Raw genomic sequence first — 17677 nt, 5'->3', positions numbered from 1 at the left:
AGAGAGAAGGAGCACAATTGGGAGGGGCCAAGGGAGAGGGAGAGAGACACTCCAGCAGACTCCTTGCTGAGCTTGGAGCCCCGTGTGGGGCTTGATCTCATGACTCTGAGATCACCACCTGAGCTGAAACCAAGAGTCAGAAGCTCCCCCAGCTTCTACTTAGAAGATTGTGAATTTGGGGCGCCTGGGTGGCTCAGTGGGTTAAAGCCTCTGCCTTCGGCTTAGGTCATGATCCCAGGGTCCTGGGATCGAGCCCCGCATCGGGCTCTCTGCTTAGCGAGGAGCCTGCTTCCTCCTCTTTCTCTCTCTGCCTGCCTCTCTGCCTATTTGTGATCTCTGTCTGTCAAATAAATAAATAAAATATTTAAAAAAAAAAAAAAAAGAAGAAGAAGAAGAAGAAGAAGTCTGTGAAATGGAATCTACTTTTCTGATTCCCAAACCAAAACTCTCCACACGGTGCCCAGAGGCCTGGCTCCCTCCTTGTCCCATCTGATGCACCTTTTGGCCCTTTATTTTCCTTCATGATTCATCATTATCTTAGAGTCTAAAAACCCATCTCTGGGGCTGGAACTTACCCTTGGGGTGTAATCTTAAAAACTGTTGTAAGCGACATATTTAAAGAAACCTGGAGCAAACCTTTGCTCTGGCCATCCCGGGTTCTGGCTGCTACTGCCGCCAAGTCTGACATTGGCTGCCAGGGGCACGGCTCATTTTTTGCCCCCGCTGCCTTTCTTCGCACAGGCTGAAGGGGCCCATGGGCTTTCCAGCCGCACAGGAAGATAGGAGTTAGAGTGCGATCATTTTCCCAAGACAGAAGATCTGGTGCGATGCTAAAAATCTCTGATAGGCTTGTTTCCTTTTTAAGGCTCACAGTTTGAAAGTAGGGAATAGAAGAATTTTTTAAAAATGGGTTGAGGAATGAGTACTTTTCTAGTTACTTAACAGCAAGGCGGCTGCTGGTCAATTATCAGAAGCGGCTGTCTTCCTGGCTACTGCTTTAAGGAGCAAACAAAGGATTTAGGTAATCCCATCCCGTGTTCTAGGTCAAATAGTATCTTCCTGAAAATTCTCTTGTGAGTTCCTTCTTCCTCCTGACGTGTTTTGTGACCACTTCTGGAGGTGGCTCTCAGTGGGTCCACATTCACACTCGGGCCCTGCGGTGGCATCATTTGAAAACCTCTCTTTTGTCTCTCTCTCTCTCTCTCTCTCTCCCTTTTTTGGGGGGTAGGGGAGTGGAGGAGGGAGCTACGTGGCTGTCATTTTTTGCGCACTCTGGGCATGACAGCGGGGCGTGCTGGGAAGGCTCCAAGTTCCATTTCTGGAAGCTTTTTGGGGTGCTGCTTACCAACCAGGATGGTGGGATTTGGGTCTCGCCAGCCGGCACAGCAGCCCTCGTGTTTGAAGGCCCCCAAGTCCACCTCTGAAGCTGGACCCGGCCCGTTGGGCTCGGTCTCCTGGCTGCTGTGGGGCGTGGTCGCGTAGCTCTACCTTGACCCGCCTCTTCTGGGAAGAAGGGTGGATCTCAACACCTCGGGGCTGTGAGGCATCCGGGGTGGAAAGGGCTCCAGAGGCGGATGTCTGGATTCAAATCCTAGCTCTGCTCCTTTGTCAATCCTAGAAAGGTTCCTGGGTGACCCCGTGCCTCAGTATTCCCATCAGCAATTCTGGGGACCCTCAGGACACCACCCCTTCGGTTTGCTGTGAGAACACAGTGCAAATACAGTGCCACCAAAGCAGCTCTGGAGCATGGGTTCCCCCCCCCACCGCCTCCCTACGCTGGAAGGACACACCCCTTACCTGCCGTGGTCCCGCCTCTGTCCTTGGCAGTGGGGGCTTTAGACCGTGCAGCCTCAAAAGTCCATCACTGCTTTGTGATTCAGGGATACAGGGAGCTGTGCTTCTGTGTAGGATTCAGAAAGAACCCAAGTGGGCCCGTGGTGTGGTCCCCTTTTTTGTTGAGGGTCAGCCCTTGAGTGAGACACTGTCCTTTTAATTTTTTTTTTTTTTTTTTTTAAAAGATTTTATTTATTTATTTGACAGAGAGAGATCATAGTAGACAGAGAGGCAGGCAGAGAGAGAGAGAGGGAAGCAGGCTCCCTGCTGAGCAGAGAGCCCGATGCGGGACTCGATCTCAGGACCCTGAGATCATGACCTGAGCTGAAGGCAGCGGCCCAACCCACTGAGCCACCCAGGCACCCTGTCCTTTTAATTTAAATTCAGTTAGCCAACATATAGTACATCATTAGTGTCAGATGTAGTGTTCAGTAATTTATCAGTTGTATGTAACACCCAGCGCTCCTGCTGGCTTAGTCAGTAGAACATGTGACTCTTGATCTTGGAGTTGTAAGTTCGAGCCTTAAGGGGCACCAGCCTAGCTCACTGCCCCTTTTAACCTCATTTAATTCTCCCTCCGGCCCTGAAAGTCAGGGTCTGGGGTAATCCTCACCACACCAGGGAGTAAGCTGAGCCCCCAGTGTCTGGGACCAGCTGTAATCCAGGTCCTGACTCTGTTGGTGGTTAGCAGTTCTTGGTTCTCTTATGGAGAAGAACTAACTCTTGGATAATGTAGGTGAAACCCTCGAGTCTTTTTTGAGAGTTTTCTTCCAGAAGGTTGACTTTGGATAGAGGGCTTCTTCTCGCCTGGGTCTTTCTGCAGCAGTGAGGCAGTCTTAAATGCAAGGGATCTTCATGCTTTTGTGTAGCTACAGTTTGATGAAGCTATCCAAGAAGTGGATATGACACATATCCCTGGGCCCCTGACACAGGTGACTAAGTATTGGCCCTGGGTCTTGAGGACCTTCTTCTTGTGTACTATGACTCCAGATGTGTGAGGTGTTTTAGAAGAGTCAGATAAAATGTCATGCATTTCAGAGGAGAAATCGGGGAAGGTTTCCTGGAGGAGACAGCATTTGAATTGGGCCTTGAGGAGTAGCTAAGACAATGAAAGTTGGAAATAGAGCAGGGAAGGTCATGGCAGCGAGAAACCCCAGAGCCAGCAAAAACTCATTTGTTCTCATGGAACCACTTTGTTCATGATGGCAGAGAAGGAGGTAAGCTTGACGAGAGTGATCAGGCTCGGGTTGTGGAGGGCTTGGTTATCAGGCTGAAGGGGTTAGTCTTATTTTTTTTTCTCTGTGGGCAGTGGAGACACATTGAGGGTTTTGCACCAGGTGTGGTGTGTTCAGAGTCCTGCACTGGGAAAATGAACCTACTTGGGTATGCAAGAAGAGAGTTCAGGTTGGATGTGAACCTAGAGGGGTAAGCCAACTACGACAAATAAATAAGACTTGACCCTCTAGTACCTTGGTCAGGCTGCTGCTGTCCAGTACATGGGCTGTAGTATCAATGAGAAACCATCCTGTTGTCATGGTTCCAAATATGTTTTTGCTTCTTTTACAGGAAAATAGTGGCAGAGTATGAGAAGACCATCGCTCAGATGATAGGTGGGTGTTGTGACGGGTGGGCTCAGCCCTTCCCGAAGCTTCTAACCTTTGGGCTGGGCTTTGAAGTTACACTTTCTGCATGTGTTCATCTTCGGCCCCTCTTAGAACATGACATCCTTCAGGGAGAGACCAAAGCATCCCAGAATGTGAGCCTGGGGGCCTCTTGGAAACACACACGAGCATGTCCCTTAGCGTTATTCATGCCTGTGGGAAGCCATGGCGGTCACCTCCAAGGCCACCATTGAGCCTCATGGGGAAAGAGATTTGGGTCATTTCCTTGTACATTTGGGGGGAGTTTTTTGTTCATGGGAGAGACTAAGAATCAAATCCCTCAACTCTGATTTAGACTCAAGTGACAAAATCCTCAGCCTTATGCAGGGTTCTCGGGCAAGAATGGGGGACCCGTGTCAGCGCTGCTGCCCACCCCACCCCACCCCTCCCCGCCCTCCTGCGATTCACCTCACCTCCCGGAGATGGACGCAGACTCAGAATCCATCTTAACCCAGAGTCCCTGGAAGCCAGTACCGACGCTGCCTTGGCCTGCACTAAAAGATGGCCTCAAGTCACCATCTCTTTTTAAAAAAAGAGACTCTTTTTTAAAAACTCTTTTTAAAAAAGAGACTCTTTTTTAAAAACCTGACTCTTTTTAAAAAAATGATGATAATGAGATGAGATCCTGCAGAAGTTCTAAGCCTGTTTTTACACTGAAGATCACTGTTCAAAAATGATGTTATGACCTGGCAGGGGAGTGGCAGCGTGAAGATACTTGTTTCTCTATTTAATTTGCTGCTTAGGTTCGTGATACCGGTTTAAAAAAAAAAAAATTCACTCCTACGGACTTCGGAATAAAAAAAATCCCAGCTCTCTGCAAACCAGTTTCTGTGTTAAAGCTGGATGCTGGGTTAACAGAGGATTCCTCTCTCTCAAACGTTTGGATACAAGTCACACCACACCTCTGGCTTGTCCCAGAATGAATATGAGAGCAGGCTTGGGAATGGTGAAGAGGCCGACAGCTGAGTGCTTTCTTTTCAAAGGGGCTTTAATTTTGATGTATCATAATAAAGGCCATTTCTCCCAGATCTCAGAGAAAGCCCATTGGGGTATTCCTAAGGATCAGTTCATGGTATATGCTTTCTATCAAATGAAGCCTCTTTATTAAATCGGTATAAGAATTTATGAATACATATGGATGAGATAAAAAATGAAACTCTTGGAACCAAAACTGCCTGTAAACGTAATCAGGGAGAAGGATTTATGCCTTCCAACCTACAGCGTTTGGCACGCTGAGCCCAGCCTTTGGCCTCCTGGAGTCTCGGGTTGTGCAAATGCCCCCAGACCTACAGTGGCTCATCTGGAAATAGCTTTCCGCGTCTGAGTTCGATGCTGTTATTTTTGCTCTCGGTGAGGACACCTGGGACAGCACTGAGATGGGGGGACAAGGGCACGAGCCTCTGCCCCTGCGAGAAGCTGCCCAGAGCCGTCGGTTACGCGTCTGCCGACAGTTTGGAGATAAGCAGACGTTCCCTCTTGAAAACCAAAGAACAGGCAGTGTCTGCCTGGTGCAAGTTGTCTGTCCCTGTTGGACAGAAAACACGATTCGGCTCTGATTCCCTCGCAGCGTATTTGCAGGTGAGAGTAGTTGGAAGAACGCCGAGTGCGCAGAACCCTGACTCCTGAGGTTGGGGCCGCGCATGCCCACCCTCAGCACCCCAGCCCCCTCGCCCCCCCGGGAGACCTGGTATATTTGGCCTGAGGGCCCCTCGCAAGAGGTGTGATCTCACCCCTCTGAGCATTTTCCTGTTTAGGGGTGTTTGAGCACTCCCGACGGCTCCGGGAGACCCCTCCAGCGTCCCCAGCGGCAAGTGGCACTGCCACTCGGGGGGTGGGACAGCGCCTGTCCGCCCCCGGTTCCCCATCCTCGTGCACCTCCAGGGTCGGCATCAGCCACTGCTCAGGCCTCGTCCATCAGGTGGCACGTCGGTGGCTGTCATCCCATCAGTCACCACTGTAGGGCATTGATGAGGGCTGCTGCGGGTTTTGAGGTCCTCGTCACCTTGCAAAAGGACAGCCTGAGGCTGAGGCACTGCAGGGACTCGCTGTCGCCGTGGGCGGCACCGGCTTCCTTTCTGGGGGGGCCGTGAGTCTCCGTAAGCGGAGGTGCATCCACGTGGCTCTTGGGTCCCTTGTCTCTTCTGGTTTTCGCCCTGGTGGGAGGGAAAGCTCAGCCCCCAGGAGCTTGGCAGTGGAAGGAGGGATGAATGTCAGTAGCCCTTTTGCAGTTAAAACCAGGTTCCACCCCACCTCCGCGAGCTCCTCCTGGTCGCACCCGGCTCTCTGGCCTTCATGTAACCCTCGCCGACGTTCCACGCCAGCGTGACATCTGTCCTGCCGTCATCGTCCGCTCTCGTGCCATGTTACTAAACCGAATTCAAATATTGACTATTTGGGATTCAGAACGAAAAAAGAGACCTCTGTGCTTTTTGCATTCCAGGTTGTTGCAGTTGATTTTTTTTTTTTTTTTCTGCTTTCCTAACAACTGCTCTGATTCTCTGTTTTGCTTCCATTTTCTGTTGCTTCTTGCCCTTTGCTTGCAAAACAAACAGGCAAGCCTGGTAAGTAAATGCTTTTCACCTCATTTGACACCTGCCCATTGCATCCCATGTTGGTTGGTTGGTTTCTGTTTTTGTTACTTTTGCTCTTGTGTATTTGCTGCATTTCTCCCCCATCCCCCCACGTGATTTAATCATATTTTGCCTGAAAAAGCCAGAAACTTCTCCGGGGGCATTGTTTTGTGGTTGAGGCTAGAGTCTTTGGAGTTTGGGGCTGATTTCCTGATTTGAAGAACCTGACTGCATTCGTAATTTACAGAAATTGGCGATGCAGCCGCACCTCCTTGGTATCCTGGGAACGGGGAAATTCTATTTTTACAAACGTTTATGGGGAGGACAGGAAACCTGAGGCAGGCTGAGCCTCAGATCCAGGAAATCAGATGGACTCCGTGTGATGAATGGCTCTTTTCGAGCCAAGTGAAATGTATACATGGCCTCAGATCAGCCCAGAATGTGCCGAGGACTAAGGAAGCAGCTGAAACCCAAAGAATAAATATAAGCATTGGGTTGCTAGTGAACCTTTGAAGCGTCTTTTCTGCGGGGAGCCTAGGAATGGCAAGCCAGCCCCTGGCAGTTTGGTTCTCGCTATGTGTTAAAAGCTTCCCCTCTGGAAGTCACTGTAGTGGGACATCACGCCAGTTTGGGGAGACAGTGATGCTGTCAGTAACAGGTCACTGATCTAGGTTCTTATAGTGTTGAAGGCTTTTATACATTTTCATGTCATCTTTTCCCAAATGCCGTGAGATAAATACCATGAACCTCTCTTTCAGCTCTGGAGGCTGAAACTCGGGGAGGTTACAAACCCTGCCCAGGGTGGCCAGGCCGGGAAGTGTCAGAGCCAGGATGGAACCGGGGCCTTCAGGGTCTGGCTCCTGGGTCCTCCACCTCCATGTTGGTAGCAGGAGCTCGGAGAGGCAGGGGTGGAGGTTACATCAGGCATCTTCTGGGCCCTTGACCCTCCAGGCGTTTCCCCAAGACCCGCTGCCTCACTGTCATCGGGGAGGTTGTCCCCCATGCAGAGTCTCGGCCACACCGCACACCTGTCGGACTGGAACCCAGGATGTGCCCGCCACCCCACCCCCATTCTGGGCACTTCCTCCACAGCACGCAGCAAGAATAGGTCTAACTTCAGGACACAGGACAGTGTCTATCAGGAATCTAAGGGAAAGGACCCAAAGCAGCAGCATCCTGCTTTTTTTTTTTTTTTCTTTTTTAAAGTTTTTATTTCAATTCCAGTCTGTGAACATACAGTGTGATACAAGTTTCAGGTACCAGATGGTGCTTCAGCACTCGGTGCTGTGGCTGGTGCTCATCACTGGTGCCCTCCGGAATCCCCCAGCTGCCTTCTGCTTCTAAGGGAGCTCGGGGGAGAAACTTGGTCATGAGCGCGGCTTGGGGTTTGGATCAGGCTCTGTGGCCGGCCTCCACTCCACCCTTCCCAGCATGGATGTGTTGGGGTATCCTGTGACTCAGGCACTGTCCTAGACTGTAGGATAGAGAAGTGGACAAAACAGACTCCTGCAACGTGCATTCTGGGCAGACAGCACGCTTGCATGTCTGGCCGTTGCTAGAAATGGCCAGTCTGATGGACTAGAAAGTAGGGAGGAGGTGTTCCCCAAGGTGCTTGGGAAGGCTCCTTTGGGGAGGTGGCCTGATGTCAGGGACTGGAACGAGTGAGCTCTGGGGCTGCTGAGCCCTGAGGCAGGACTGCCTGGGGGGTGTGCCGGCCAGCCTAGCTGGAGCAGGTGGGGCTAGAGTTTAGATTTTATTTTATTTCTTATTTGTTTTAAAGATTTTATTTATTTGAGAGAGAGCACAAGAGAGAGGGAGAGGGAGAAACAGATTCCCTAGTAAGCAGAAAGCCCAATGTGAGGCTCAATCCCAGGACCCTGAGATCATGACCTGAGCTGAAGGCAGATGCTTAACCTTAAGACTAAGCCACCCAGGCATCCCTGGAGTTTAGACTTCATTCCCAGTGCTCAGGGAGGACCCTGGGGGGGCTCTGAGCTGGAGCCCGGTGACTGAGTTTGGACTTAAGTTCAGTTTGGTGCCTAGTGCTGGTCTAGGAGTGTCCCATGAATAGGACAGGGAGCAGGGCCCCAGACTCGTGCAAGAGCTGGGTGGGCCCTGGTTGCTGCTGTTACGTCTGTCATTTCCAAAGCAATCTGCCCTTTGGCAGCCAGCCCTTGGAGGCAGTCCTGGGCGGTAGGATCCCCACCCAGGTGGCCTGGGGCTGATGGAGGGACAGCTCTGCAGGGTTCCTTCCCCCAAGAGCTCTGAGCGGGGGCTTCTCCTCCCCACACTGTCCAGTGCGGGGTCCCTAAGGGTCCAGACAGATGGGAGCAAAAGTTTCCTCACCCACCCAGACGGGAGACGAACGGGTCAGCACACAAAAGATGGTGCCGTGTGGGTAAGGGTCCTTCATATGGTGTGGGCAGAGAAGGCCTCTCCCGTAAATGTAAGCTGGTAGCAAGCCGTTTGGGGGAGAGTGTTAGCGGGTGGCCGCCCAGAGAGGTGGGGTCGGGGATAGAGCGATCCTTTTACTAGGATCAACCACTCTGAACTGCGCCAGAATTAATTCTCTTGTATGTAACTGAGACATTCCCTTTGCCAAAAAGAGCTCCATTTTTTCTCAGAGCTGACATTTGCTGGGTCAAAGGAGATGTCCGTTTTCTGGGCGACACAGAGTTTCAGGACTGTGATGTGGGCTTCGGTTCGTGGGATGTTTTCAGGATGAAGAAATCTTTTCTGTTTCCCAACAACCGTCTCTTTACCTTGATCACACCCAGAAAGGCCTGCTCCTTGGAGCTCAGACTGCGGCACCTTGCAATATTGGTCATCTCAGAATTCAGTTTGATTTACCCCCCTAGGGATCTGTTTGCTGCCATCAACCAAACAGACTCCGTGGGGCCTCGAATGTGGATTCTTAAGGGTCTGCAGTGATCAGGTTCAAGATCCGTGGCTAGTTTCCATCCTATCTTGCACTGCAAGGGCCCAGCCCCGGGATGCTGGGGCCGCAGGTGTTGTTCTTAGAAGCAGAGTCTGGGTGGGCTTGGGAGGTGGGTCTGTCCCCGGTCCGGGATGTCCTGCTGCTCAGACTGAGTTGGGTCTGAGGCCCCGGCTGCCCCCAAGACCGGGTTGGGAGCCTCCAGCCCCATTGTCTGGATCCTTGTGTCTCTTGACAGAGGATGAGCAGAGGGAGAAGTCCGTCTCCCACCAGACTGTCCAGCAGCTGGTCCTGGAGAAGGAGCAAGCCCTGTCCGACCTGAACTCTGTGGAGAAGTCTCTGGCCGACCTCTTCAGGAGATACGAGAAGATGAAGGAGGTCCTCGAGGGTTTCCGCAAGGTGTGTTCGCACCGGGCAGAGCAGGACGCTGGGCCGGGGTTCGGAGACGTGGGAGCCGACTGGGAGAGATTACAGGGGCCAGGACTTGGCGGCCCAGGGTTCAGCAGGCATCAGGGAGTTCTCGGGGCTCCCAGCACCTGGGGTGTTTCTTCTGTGGGCGCAACCTCTGTCCTCTGTCCCGTCAGAATGAGGAGGTGCTGAAGAAGTGTGCCCAGGAGTACCTGTCCCGCGTGAAGAAGGAGGAGCAGAGGTACCAGGCCCTGAAGGTGCACGCGGAGGAGAAGCTGGACAGGTAACACGGCTCCCGGGCCTCTGGGGGCCTCTCAGCAGCCCCGCAGGCCAGGCGCTCCCATGGCACCGCTCCCGCTGGCTGGGGAAAGGCGGATAATCCGTTTGTGTTTTTTGGGGTGACTTGTGATAAGAGTGTCTTCTCAGCATTTTGATAAGCGGAAGACACATGTAATTTCCAGGACACCCGCCCAGAGCACCTCTGCATCACGGGAATGGGGTTGCGGTAGGGCGTGCTCGTGGGCTCCCGAACCAGGCCCCCAGTGGTAGGAGCTGCAGCCAGACAGTGCCGGATGTCCAGAGCTGGGAGGGGCAAGGTGGGAGGGGTCTCCAGGGAAGGTGGGTCGTTTCTGAGCACCCCCTCACCCTGTTTCCGCAGGGCCAACGCCGAGATCGCGCAGGTCCGAGGCAAGGCCCAGCAGGAGCAGGCTGCCTACCAGGCCAGTCTGCGGAAGGAGCAGCTTCGTGTGGACGCGTTGGAGAGGACGCTGGAGCAGAAGGTAACAGCCAAGGGTTGGGGGGTGGAGGGGCAGGGGCCTGAAGGCGGTGGGGGTCTGGCCAGAGCCTCAGATAAGCAGAGGCTGGGCTTCCCTGTGTGCTCTGCAGCTCCCGGGACAGCTTTAGACCCTGGGAGCCTATGCTTGTCCTCCCTCTAGAAGATTTTGTGTAATGCCAGCCCCAAGGCTGTCCTGCCTGCCTGTCCTGGAATTGCTCCGAGGTTTAGGGCCGGTGTCCATTCCTTGTCTGTCCATTCCTTGTCGGCATTCACCCGTCACACATTCACCGAGTATCTGCAGGGTGCCAGAGTACTTTAACCCTACCCAGCATGCTTACTGCTGAGGGAATGGGGTAACCCCCAGGCCACACTGGGGTCAAAAGGGCCCCCAGATGTCCTCCTGTATCCATGGATGGGGGATCCCTCCTGAGGTCCTCCAGCTTGTCCTGATTTCTGGTCCAGCACCCAGTGTACCACACACACCCTCTCCCTGGGCGTCCGAACAAGAAGCCGCTTCCGCCCAGCAGTGCCTCACGAGCCTGAATCCAGATTATAGCGGGCCAGGCAGCCCCTTCCCTAAGTGCATTTCTAAAAAGGGAGTTTCTGGAGAAGTGACCGCATCCTGGTTGGTTTACTGAGTCTTAGGAGTCCCTTGGATGGTAATCGGAGAGTCTGGTGGCCTGGGGTAGTGTCACTTCTCGTGCATTTGGACCTTAAAGGGCAGTCATGGCGGGGGGGGGGGGATGACGTCCTTTGTAGACAGATGGCATCTGAAGGCCAGCGTGTCTTCCCGATGGCCTCTGCTGACCCAGAAGCGCCCAGCAGCCTCTGGCCCTTTTCCTGTGCGCCTACCCAGCCAGGTTCCATGGGGACTGACCGTGGTCCCAAGGTGGGTCTGGGCCAAGCAGTGGGCACATACTATCTCTCAGTTCACCTAAATGATGTCACGGACCGAGCCCTGGGACTCAGGAGCCTCAGGCCCTCCACCCCAGCCCCCCACCCCCTGCCGTCCGTGACAACCCCTGCAAGCCTCACACTTGACTTCAGGTTGTGTGTGTTTGTCATGTTGGAGGCTGAAACCTGAAGTCTGGGAAGAGTCCCTCGAAAGGGAAAGAAGGGTGGAGGCGGGACTGTGTCAAATACGCCGGATCTCTTCGACTGCCTCGGTCTTCCCGGCTCTGAGCCTTGTTCAAGCCGTGAGCCCAGAGCCGGGGCCGTCGAACACGAGCGTTTGCTCATCCCATCGGTATTTCAAGTAAGGAGCGCCTGCCCCCATCATTTCGGGCAGGAAGGCAGTGAGCTCGCAGCACGTGTTTCCAGGTGAGAAAGGCGGCGGCACGTTTGTTCCCTCCCAGTTCCGTCCGGATCTGATGGTGTTTGAACTGCACCCGGTGTTGGCTGAAATAATAGAGCTAAACCCGGAGCCAGGGTAGATGTGTTCTGGGCAACCTGGCCTGTTCAGACCCTTCCAGTTGCCGGACGAAGGCGACGCTGAGTGTTCTGGGCAACGGAAAGACAAAGAAGCAGGCAAGGTGGCTTGCGTGGTTTTGGAGAACAGAAAAGATACAAACAGATCTGCAAATATAATTCTGTCTTAGACGGAAACCGAGGAGCAATGGGCTCGTCACACACGTTCTCCGTAAAGTTCTCTGAGTGGGACAGAGGGGTCGGTCTCTGTTGTAAAGAGATTCAGAAGCATGACTCCCCCTACCCCAGGCTGTCCTTAAGTGGAGGCACTGGGCATTTTGCCCAGTTGGGGTGCTGGAAGCCCAGCGAGCTGAGCTGCACGAAAGCCATGTGTGGGTGGTGGGCCGGCACGCCAAGGTGGAGCTTGGAGAACCTCCAGGAGTCCGTAGCTGGTGGGTCTGACGGTACGTCACAGTCAGTCGCTGGATGTTATGTTTAACAAGTAAAACAGCAAAGTCATCCAGGGCCCAGGCCAGCCTGACTTCACGCTCCGGGCTTGCCGCTTCTGACTTGCTGTGTGACCTTAAATTAAGCACAACTCAACCTCTCTGAGCCTCGGTTTCTCACTGGAAAGTGGAAATATCAGGGGCTCCCATGAAGGTGCTGTTGTGAGAGCTCAGCGGGGCTAGCCTGGGCCGTGGTTAGCTTGGTGCCGGGCACACGGGAGGTTGAAAAGTCCCCATCAGCCGCTCCAGCAGATGCCGTCGTGGCAAGAGTCCTTCCAGGATTCACAGTTGGAGCCGCGTTCCCTCAGAATGTCTTCCAACAGACATTTCAGCTCCTCTCAGAATCGAGCCTCTTGGGGCTGGAGACTCTAGAAGGGCGTAAGCCAAGCTGTTGTTCCAGATGTTTCTCTTCTGGCGGGGCTGGTGGCTGCACTGCAGTGAGGACTGCGTTCCTCTTCTACTGGGGACTTCCCGGCTCTTCCCAATACGGTCACAGTCACAGGTGGTGCCCGGAGCCCAGCCTGGAAACACAGGACGCATGGTTCCGGGCGCCGTGTCTCAAGAAGTTTCCACGGTTTCCAAGGAAGGGCATCAGTACAGTCTCAGGTTAAGACTGTGGTTAAGACTCACCTTCTGCAGGGACCTCAAAAAACTGGCTGCAGTAGGTTCCTGGGATACCAGAAAGATCTAGCCTCTTTGAAGAACGCTGTTCGACACCGGTGGTTGAAGCGGATCTGCATCGGCGCAAAGCCTGACCTGCCTCAGAATGGACTCAGCCCTTTGGATCCCAGTACTTAGAGTGTGGACGGTGTTTCCAGATCGTTGGTGCGAGATGAGCGTGTGGTTGGCCTCCCTTGCTTCCAGGCATGGGCAGGACCTGGCGCAAGGAGCACCTGACGCCATCTTTCATCTCCCCCCTCTCCCTGCTCGACCCCCCTGTACCCACAGCACCCCCTCATTGGGGTCCTCTAAATAATGCCAGCAACCCTATTCAAGTAGAATCGCTTACCTCCTCCTGGTGGCGTTTCTCAAGTAAACCACCCAAGAGCTCACCCAGGACCAACTTTTTGTGTCCACATCCTTCGGAGGCAAAAACAAGCAAACCCAAACCACTGAAGCCTTTGCCTGGCACTGGTCACTGTGCTCGGGAGCTTTATTTACCTTCCGGCCTCACTCCCTTCTCAGAGAGAGAGACGCCATCCTCCACATGGTAGAGATAAGGAGACCAGGGCTCCGGTTATGTAACTTGCTCAAGGTCACAGGTAGAGTTGGGATGTGTGCTTAGATGATGTGTCTCCATGTCACTTCTCTCCCTGCGTTAGATAATTTCAGGGGGGACCCAGAAGCCAAAGCTCATTCCGTTGGGCTTGATTTCCAACAGCCAGGAGATTTCAGCAACCTCTTTCTTTTTTGTCTTCACTTTCAGAATAAAGAGATAGAGGAACTCACCAAGATTTGTGATGAACTGATTGCCAAAATGGGGAAAAGCTAACTTTGAACCAAATGTTTGGACTTGACCCTTGCGTGCAATATGACCGTCGGCTCCCTGCTGTCCCTCTGGTTACGTCGGACAGGCTCTGTCTTCACTTTTTCGTATGCACTACTGTATTTCCTTTCTAAATAACGTTGATTTGATTGTATGCAGTACTAAGGAGACTATCAGAATTTCTTGCTATTGGTTTGCATTTTCTTAGTATAAATTCATAGCAAGTTGACCTCAGAGTTCCTGTATCAGGGAGATTGTCTGATTCTCTAATAAAAGACAAGTCGCTGACCTTGGCCTTGCCCTTTGTACATGAGTTCCCAGGGTGAGCGGCTTTTGGATTTAATATGAACATGTACAGCTTGCACAGGGACTCTTGCCTTAAGGAGTGTAAACTTGATCTGCATTTGCTGATTTGTTTAAAAAAAAATGCATGTTTCGAATAAAATTCTCTATTGTAAATAAATTTTTTTTTCTTTGGATCTTGGCAATACATGTGGTTATGATTTCTTTTCTGGGAAGGGTTGAGTCTTTTCTGGCCTTTGTTAAAATCGTATCAGATCTGGCCCTTCCCTCTTCTCTGTCTGGCTCCCTTCTTTGTCCGGGGGCTTCAAGAACATTTCCTCCGTTATCGTGGCTGCTCGTGAGATGGAAGCTAATGGGAAGGTTCGACTTGCTGCTTAAATGGTTAAGGGGGTGTTCTGAATTGGCGTAGGTTTTGTTTTTACAAAGCCTCTGTGAGTTTCGGCGGGAATGTCTACTTCCCTTGACTGGGTCGAGGAAGTAGCAGGCCGTCCCTCTTCCTGTGTGTTCCTTAGCGTGTGACCATCAACACGGACATGTCGCCCAGTTCCCGCCAACGGACCAGGCCCGGGCGAGCGGTTTCCCGTGGGAGACACGTAGCGCGGCCGCGTCGGAGAGGAAATCGGGTCGCGCCCGCCCTTAGATTCCTTAACTGCTCCTCACCTTGGGGCCCCCAGGCTGACGGGCGGGCGTCACTGGGGGGCAGTGAGAGGGTGGGAAGAGGTCTTCGTTTCCTAGGACGGCCCCGGCATCACACACTCAGCAGGAGAAATGTTTTCTCTCACAGTTCCAGAGGCCAGAAGTCCCAGATCAGAGTGCCTTTGGGGTTTGCACCCGCGGCTCTCGCCTCCCCCACTCTCCCCCCACTCTCCTCCCCTTCTTCCCCCCTCCTCTCCCCCCTTCCCGCCCCCACTCGCCGAGGCTCTGAGGTAGAGCCTCTTCCTTGCCGCTCTCGCAGCTTCTGGATAGCGGCCGGTGGCTGCGTCACTCGTGTCACCTCTGTGCTCAGCTCCCTGTCCCCTCTCTTGTAAGGACACCGCTCCCCGGATTTCAGGCCCATCCCAAATCCAGGATGATCTCCGCCCCGCATTTTCAATTACATCTATGAAGACTCCGTTTCCACATAAGGGCACACTCGCAGCTAGCGGGGTTCAGTGCTGGAGGCGTTTTTGTGCCCCCCCCACCCCAAGTGTGCCTGTGGGGGGTGTGGTGTGCAGCGTGAGCTTGGAAAGCAGCCCTGAGCCCCTGGTCGCCCTCAGCTCCGGGTGCCCTCCTCGGGCCCAGCCGACGCGACGCCTGGTGGGGCAGGTACCCCAGGCAGCACAAGGAGAGAATGCCCGTTTCTTGTTCCCCCTTGAACCCCACCTGGCAGGGACGCTGAGATGGCCAGGGGTTGGCCTCCTCCCACTGCCCAGCCACCTCTGCTGGGTCCCATCTCCCAGTCTCCCCTCCTTGGGGCACAGCTGTGTCCCCTCACCCCAATGCACCCTTGTCCAGACCAAACCCCTCCTCCATGCTCACCCCAGATTCTGCTCTCAGCTGTGTTCTCAGAAAAGCCCAGCCCCTAGCTCTTGAAAGTTCCTTTTTTCTTATTACCTAAGTAAAACATTCCCAGGGGTGCCCAGGTGGCTCAGTCCGTTGAGCAGCCCACTCTTGATTTTGGCTCAGGTCATGGGATCGAGCCCCACGTCAGGCTCTGCACTCAGTGCTGGGTCTGCTTGAGATTCTCTTTCTCTCTCTCTCTCTCTCTCTCTCTCACCCTCCCTCTGTCTCTCTTCCATCCACCCCACTCGTGTATACACATTCTTTCTCTTTAAATCTTCAAAAACAATTTTTTTTCCCACTGCTAAAAAGTCTAGAGATGCAGGTAAGAAAAAAAAAACCAACCATAATCCCCAAACCAAGCAATAATAACTGTGAATGTTTTTATATTGATTTTTCTATACTTTTTTCTCAGTGTATGAAATATGTATCTTTATAAAGGCAGGATTCGTTAGAGTTCTGCAGTGCCCCCGTGTACCGTTTTATAAACCCTCTTTTCATGTTATACTAGAATGTAACCATCATGTGATGCAGACTTTTCTGTCAATAAATACACCTTTTTGTCACCATTTTGACATTTTGACTGCGTGTGTTTCATGGTCACAAAACGCATGTAAGCAGCCGCCCGCTGATGGACATTTACACAGAGACCAGTGGTTTGCGGTCATTATATGCACGCGCGTTGCGTTGAGTTTCCTTATGTGCATGCATTTATGAACACGAGTTTTCCTTGGGCTGAATTTTTAACCTGGGCGAATAACCTGGGTGACGGCTGTCACTACTCCTCCAGCCAAAGGCCACCAGGAACACGTGAGCTGAGCAAACTGGCTGTGCGGCTCGTTGCAGTGAGGGAGGACAGCCGCCAGGGGGAGCCGTGGGGCCACGGTGAGGAAGGCAGGAGGTACCGGGCTTGAGTCCGCTGCTTCGGGGGGTGAGCGGAAGGAAGCAGGGCTTTGGTCCGTGCTGGATGCTCTGGGCGCAGGCCGTTCTCAGGTGGGGCATCTCAGCACTTCTCATCTAGACCAAGGTCAAACCTACTGGTAAAGAAGCAGTAGTTTCTGGTATCTGTTAGCCAGGGTGGAAGGCTGTTTGGTCCTTTCTGTGGTTTGTGAGGTTCAGGTTCTCTGTGTGTCCAGACTGACTCTGGCGTGGGCCTGTTTTCTCCTGTTCCATCACGTGTGGCCACTGTGACACCGATTTTCGGCAAAACCAGTTGTGATCCGCAGGAGACCAGCAAGGCCCCGCAGGCGTGCCAGGCCTGCTCCCGGGCATCATAAGGGGTTTTTCTCCTTCTGGAAGGTTATACACATTTTTAAAGTTTGGGAAACTGATGGCCAAATAGGCCTTCACTACGGTTGTACTAAAATACACAGCCTCCCCCGTCCATACTCAATACACACACATACTCAGTATATAACCTTCGAGGCGTCCGTCTGTCTTTGGGCTTCCTGGCTGTCTGAAAGGATGCCCAGCCCCCACCTGAGCTTCAGGCCCGCGGGGTGCCAGGCTCCCTCGCGAGACCTACCCGCAGAGTGCCGGCCTTGGGAACCCCTGTGGGTTGAGATCAGCTGCTTTTGGTCCTGCGTTCACTTTCTAGAATGCCACACGCGTTTGCAGACGCACGCATGTGACGGCTGCTGAGGGCTATTTCAGGTGCTGAATGAGTGGGAAGAGCAGGAGATGGGAGCACCCGACCCCCTCCCAGCTCCCCGGCGGCCGGCGTGACAACCTCCGAGATTCTTAGCGGCTCCTAGAAATTCAGTTTGCCAAGTCAGTTAAAATCCTGAAGTTTGAACATCATTTTCTTTTTTTTTCTTTTTTCCTTTTTTTCTGGCTCAGCATTTCCTTAGGGCTCTCAAGTTACAGAGGACGTGACGGAGATACTAAGTTTACTCATGAAGACAGAGTAGATGGGGAAGGAGATGCAGACGAGGGAGGTGGTCGCTGTGCTCGGGATGGGGGCGCTCAGCGGAGGAAGGCTGTTTGTCTTTCAAGTTTGGGCTTCAGCCTCGTAGGTGTGAGGGGTGAGGTCTGACCCAAGGCCACACCAGGAGCACCCCCACCCCCCACCCACTCCAGGCATGGAGAGAAGTGATCTGTGCTGTGCATGGGACAGGTGACAAGGTGACAGGCCTGAGTGGGGGCTCAGGGTCCCCGACGGTGCTTCTCTCACTTAATGTCGGCCCTGGTAGGATGCTCAGGTTTTCTAGCCAAGCCTCTCCGCTTTCCAGGACATTCCGCTTGAAAAGTGGAA

General features: G+C 53.1%; 1 protein-coding gene across 16 annotated transcripts in view; it reads left to right on the top strand.

The window, feature by feature from the left end:
- The window catches only part of TACC2 (transforming acidic coiled-coil containing protein 2), a 201818-nt gene extending 187749 nt beyond the window's left edge, over positions 1 to 14069 (top strand). For all 16 annotated transcript variants that reach the window (XM_045068841.1, XM_045068838.1, XM_045068845.1 and 13 more), the window contains 5 exons: positions 3400 to 3443; positions 9238 to 9398; positions 9584 to 9690; positions 10066 to 10186; positions 13522 to 14069. In XM_045068841.1, the coding sequence (XP_044924776.1) occupies positions 3400 to 3443; positions 9238 to 9398; positions 9584 to 9690; positions 10066 to 10186; positions 13522 to 13587 (499 nt within the window). In that variant the 3' untranslated portion in view covers positions 13588 to 14069. The remainder of the gene's footprint in view (positions 1 to 3399; positions 3444 to 9237; positions 9399 to 9583; positions 9691 to 10065; positions 10187 to 13521) is intronic.
- The last annotated feature ends 3608 nt before the right edge of the window (positions 14070 to 17677 follow it).

The sequence above is a fragment of the Mustela putorius genome, unplaced genomic scaffold, assembly GCF_011764305.1.
Source record: "Mustela putorius furo isolate JIRA1106 unplaced genomic scaffold, ASM1176430v1.1 tig00003909_pilon_pilon_pilon, whole genome shotgun sequence".
Classification (NCBI taxonomy): domain Eukaryota; kingdom Metazoa; phylum Chordata; class Mammalia; order Carnivora; family Mustelidae; genus Mustela; species Mustela putorius.
Note: the sequence above shows the minus strand (reverse complement) of the source record. Positions and strands in the feature narration are given on the sequence as shown.